The 5,248-nt window shown below is 46.9% G+C and overlaps 1 protein-coding gene across 1 annotated transcript; it reads right to left on the reverse strand.

The window, feature by feature from the left end:
- Positions 1-1,016: 1,016 nt before the first annotated feature.
- LOC144173249 (uncharacterized) lies at positions 1,017-4,972 on the reverse strand. The gene is made up of 2 exons (XM_077701743.1): positions 4,611-4,972; positions 1,017-3,509 (listed from the first exon to the last, which is right to left on the reverse strand). The coding sequence occupies exon 2, from the start codon at positions 3,199-3,201 to the stop codon at positions 2,161-2,163; it is 1,041 nt and encodes a 346-aa protein (XP_077557869.1). The 5' UTR covers positions 3,202-3,509; positions 4,611-4,972; the 3' UTR covers positions 1,017-2,160.
- Between the last annotated feature and the right edge of the window lie 276 nt (positions 4,973-5,248).

The raw sequence follows: 5,248 nt of genomic DNA on the forward strand, positions 1-5,248 counted from the left end.
TACTGTGCTGTAGTATCCTGCTGTACACCTGTTTCTCATGATAGGCTCAGTAATTTTCTGACTTCGTGAAAACATTGCTTTAATTCTAAATGAAGCGCGCTGTGGATGGCAAAAATCCCAAGTTACTATGCTGTAGTATCCTGCTGTACACCTCTGTTTCACTTTTTTACTGCACCGTTGTTTATGAAGTTCTTAATCCTTAAAGGCGTTTCTAATTCAACTTTCAGTCTTGGGGAGTCCTGCGCGCACGTGGCTGCACTGTTGTTTCGTGTCGAGGCAAGTGTGCAGTATGGCCTGAATGACCCGTCCCCAACCGACGTTGCCTGCAAGTGGATTGAGGCATCAAAGGAAAGCAGAGTAAGTATTTGTTGCTATTCTGTCATATACAGGGTTTTCCAGTGAAGTAGTAACTAATAACTCACCTTTTCACAGGCAGCACCAGTCTCTGAAATACAATTTTTCAAGCCGAAAATAGGCCACCCGCCACCTGAAGTCAAAGAGAGAGACGACCGCGCAATACCTACTTTCACGGATGAGCAGGTGTCGAACTTTCTGCGCCAAGTGAAGGTAAGGAACTTAGACTGATTTGTTTTGGACGCACAAGTGAAAAAAAAAATTTTTGATCTCATCGAGCACTTGGAAGGTCACCGGTGTTTACCCTGCTGCTACGAATCAGATACGATTACATCACAACTAGGACCCTGATTAAAATATTTTTTTGCAGGAAATTGCACCGAACACGTTGCTGTTGACTTCTGTCACAGACAGCGAGGAAACGGACTCTGCTCCTGAGACAAAGGCGCAGGAACCTGCACGATCTACAAGGGGTCAGCAACTCTCTGTAAGGCTTCCCCTTGCTGAAATATACCGAAACACTGACATACAGGAGGCCAAGAAGCTGCAGCTTACAGTGGAAGCCTGCAGAGAAATTGAAAACGCAACTCGTGCACAGGGAATGTCACCGAGGTGGGCGGAAGAGCGTCGAGGTCGGATTACTGCTTCTCTTCTGCACCGTGTAACAGCATGCAACAGTGGTACGGTCGGCCTCGTTGCACAAATTATGGGTTATGTCAAAACGCCTCAGGTTTCCAACTTGCGGTGGGGCTCCGAAACAGAGCAAAAAGCTGTACAAGCATTCACACAGCTTGAGTCGCCAAAGCACATAGACTTTAATGTCAAAAACTGTGGTCTGTTTGTTGCCGAAAGAATGCCTTTCATTGGTGCATCTCCAGATGGAATCGTGTCATGTGCATGTTGTGCACCATCAGTTCTAGAGGTTAAATGTCCTGCGACGATGAAGGGTGCTTCCCTTACAATGGGTTGTACCAAGCTTCCATACTTGAACGAAAACTTAGAGCTCAGGCATAATCATGCATATTATATGCAGGTGCAGGCCCAAATGGCTCTCACTGGGCTGCGTCAAGCATATTTTGTGGTGTTCACAGGCTCTTCGCTGACAACAGAAGTTGTGGCCTTTGACGAGACCTTTTGGGCACTTGCTAAACTCAAGGCAGAACATTTTTTTTCAACAATATATTCCCAGAGCTGCAGTCACTGCGCATCTTCAAGCAGATGGAGCGTGCAAAGGAAACATGTTGTTGTCAAGGCACCAAATCAGGAAACATTGTTGAATGCTCACTTTGTCAGGCAACATTTCACTTGAAGTGTGTAAAACTCAGGCGTACACCTCGGCAATGGACTTGCCCCAGTTGTCAGGGAAATGGTCTGTGATTAATAAGCATAGCGTTTTTTTCACCGTCCTCAAGCATTACTATTTGAACGTGGCGTACCACTCTCAATCAACATATTTTAAGTGTAAATGCGAATGTTTAACTTTGTTGTGATGCTTGATTGTTTTAATGTTTGTTTAAATGCTTGCATGTTTAATTTTGTTCATGTGCAAATGCAAGTCATCATTTCACATATAACATTCTCCTGTAACCAGGATTAAACATGTCCTTTGTTTTTTAAAGCCAGAGTTATGTCAGTTCCCAAGTGAAATGTTTTCTTATAGCGGATAACGTGCAATAACTTGTAGCAGATAACGTGCAATAAAATCCATTTGCAATCACTTTGTGGGCATAAATACGCAAGCATGATGGTTTGTCAATTTGTTGTTTCTGTCTTGGTTTTGCACAGTGCCTTGCAGGTTCATGCCACCTAGTTAGAACCACGGCTGTTGATGATCGGTGTTTGCAGATTCACAAATGCGCTGCACACTACCGCCACTTTGTCCATGGTAGCGAAGTCCTTGTCGCCAGCTCTCCTCACAAAGTTCAGAGGCAGCACAGTTTGGAAGATCCGGAAAACTTTCAATCTCTGTATCGCCCGTTCGACATGGATGCGTACTCTGGACAGCTTTCTAGACGTCGTAACCTCAGCGCCAGGTAGCTGGGCGCGCTTTTTGGTCAGTGATGGCATTAGGAGTGTTGCGCCTCGTGCAGCAAACATGTCGTTGCACCGAAATCCTCTGTCAACTAGGAAAACATCCCCTTGCGTGACCTTGTCCAAAAGACCACTCCGCAGAGTGACTTCCTTGTCGGACGTCCTCCCTCCCCATGCCTTCGATACAAATGTTATAGCTCCTGAAGGTGATATCACCACAAGCAGCTTCACTGTATTGTGGTGTTTGTAGTTCGAGTACGTTTGGCTCCTTGCTGTCATTAGTGTCGGCCTTTGTATAAATACCTCCGTGCAGTCAATGATTCTTGCGAGACCGTCAAAGAGAGTGTCCTTAAATGCAGCTGGTCGATTGGCGTCAAGGGTTCTTCGAGACGGCCAGACAATGAACCGCGTCATGTTGGCAGCCAGTACGTCAAGCCACGCATGGAAAATGTCACTCACTGTACTGTTTGACACACCAAATCGGCACGCCAGGTCTTGGGTGAGGAGGCCCAAACGTAGCCTCATCAAGACAAGGATGAGTTGTGCTTCTGGGTCAAGGCACACGGCGCACGGTTCCCACACTGACAGCACTAGCTGCAAGAACGCAGAGAACATGGCTGCGGACACAAACCCTGTATAGAACTTCACGGTTTTTTTTGTCTGCATGACCATTTCTTTTGTTATTGTAGCAAGGTCTGCTGGCTTGTTTTCGAGCTCAACAACTTTTTCATTTGCTGCTGAGAGGTTCTGCTCTAGACAAGCCAAACGCTGCTTGAGTGCTTCATTCTCTTTGATTAAGTCTGACATGTCTTGCATGCTTACAGAGGTTTGTACTTAAATATTGCGCTTCTCTGTGACACAGACATTTGAAGACGCAGATGGGGCAGTGGGGCTAGCATCTGGTGCTGCGTCACTTATATCCAACCCAGTATTGGAAGACACTGTTCCAGGATCAAACCCACTTGGCCCAGGAGCACATACAGCAGGGGTACACGCTTGCTTCAGGGCTTCTTTTCGCTGGACACGTTGAAACCTGGCGATTTTCTGGGCAGCATTCCCTGGAGCTCGATACGGGAAGACCGATGGTACGTAGTCTGGATGTGTAGGTTCAGAAGAGGGTCGACCTATGAAACGAAAAAGACAGTCACAGTATTATTTCAAATGTAAACTATATTAGAGCTTTCCACCTTGACTGTACAGGATAGCATCAAATAACAGAAGTAAGGGTGCTTTGATAGAAGAAGACTTAAATATAGGCAATTAAATTAATTTTCCAGGCACTCCAAACACCAAAAAACGCTTGCGTAGGGTATAGTTGGTGTAATCTTGAATTGTACACAATATCATAAAAAAATACACGTGCACAAGGCTATCTATATATAGTTTTAGCCGCAGCAGTAACTTGCTTTTCCTTTTTTCACTTGAAAAGAAACATGCGGAGCATGACAAGCATTAATCACTGCACTTACACCTTCATTCTTGCCTTTTATTGACCGATCATAGGAAGGCCAGAACTAAGGAAGCGGTAGCGTTTTAGTTTAGCAGTGGATGGTTGATACAATTTCTGGAGTTCGCTGGTGGTACAGCTAAGTCAAAATAACTTACAGAAAAGCGCTGTTGTTTGCTCAACGATTCGGCAAGCGTTAAGTTATGTGTAAAGGTTGTTTTCATAGCTTATCGTGTGCCACAAGGCACGCCCTACAGCAGGTGTATTTGTACCACCGTAGGCTCCAAGTGCCTGCCGACGTCGAATGATGTTGGGACGGTTTAGGATATCTCCCCAACGAAATGCCTCGGAACGGGACCGAACTTACGATCCCGAAACCAGCAAAATGCCTGTAATTGCCGCTAACACATTCTTGGGTTCTATCGCAGCACAGTGGCCAGCACTACAGTACAAGCGCCTCAAGCTGATCTCAAAATTTACGAGACGGAGCATCACGGTTCCGGTTAAACAAAAGTCACTGTTTCAACACCAAGCGAGCGTTACGATGGGTGCTGCTCTACAATACCTGGCACGCGCCACACAACCGAAAAAAACTAAGTGTAACTTTGTGAGCCCCTCAGTAGCAGTATCGCAGCTCGTGCAATCATTAACAGGGCGAATGAGGTCATTCCGATAGGTAACCCATACCGTTCAATCGCGCAAACTGCCACGCATCAAAGCGCACAGAAGCAGCGCCGGAACGCACTACGGCAAATTCGGGAGCCAGAATGTTTCTCACCTTGAACGAAGTGCGCAGAACACACATGCGAGCTTTTTGTAGGGAGCCATTTGTCCCGCCGCACAGCCGCGATCCAGGCATTTCTTCGGGCGGTATCCGTCGGAAACCTAAACGCACGCACTTCCGAAAGAAGGTTGGTTCCAGGCCGCAAACTGCAGCCTGGCACACAACAGCACGGTCCACGAAGTGATGGTGTCACAGGAGACATTTTTGCACCCGAAAACATGCTTCCACGAGCATAATACGCATCCGCGCACAAAGCGAGCAACGCACGACCCGGGAACAACCACCGCCGTGCGCTTGCCTATCGGGGAGGCCGGAAGTTTCTTGGGTGCACATCCGGTTTGCGGCGCGTCAGCGCACTCTGGCAACCCTGGCGGCTGAGAGCCCCGCGAAAAGGTCTATAGGAAAAACGCATCATGCGCATTTTCAGCCTTTGTAGCCTGGGAGTGATATCCGACAAATGTTTCGACATGAAAATCGGAACTAACGGCTTATAGTCAGTTTCAATGGTAAACTGTAATCCAGTGACATACTCCTGAAACTTCTCACATGCCCAGGTCACAGCAAGGCCTTCTTTCTCAATCTGAGCGTACCTCCTTTCTGTCTCTGACAGGCTACAGGATGCGTACGCTACA

This window comes from Haemaphysalis longicornis, unplaced genomic scaffold, assembly GCF_048455015.1.
Source record: "Haemaphysalis longicornis isolate Haplotype H1 unplaced genomic scaffold, Haemaphysalis longicornis Haplotype H1 scaffold_3, whole genome shotgun sequence".
In the NCBI taxonomy this organism is placed as follows: Eukaryota; Metazoa; Arthropoda; class Arachnida; order Ixodida; family Ixodidae; genus Haemaphysalis; species Haemaphysalis longicornis.

What these genes read in the sequence shown, in the direction of transcription:
- LOC144173249 (XM_077701743.1), bottom strand. Translation starts at nt 3,201, where the DNA reads ATGCAAGACATGTCAGACTTAATCAAAGAGAATGAAGCACTCAAGCAG.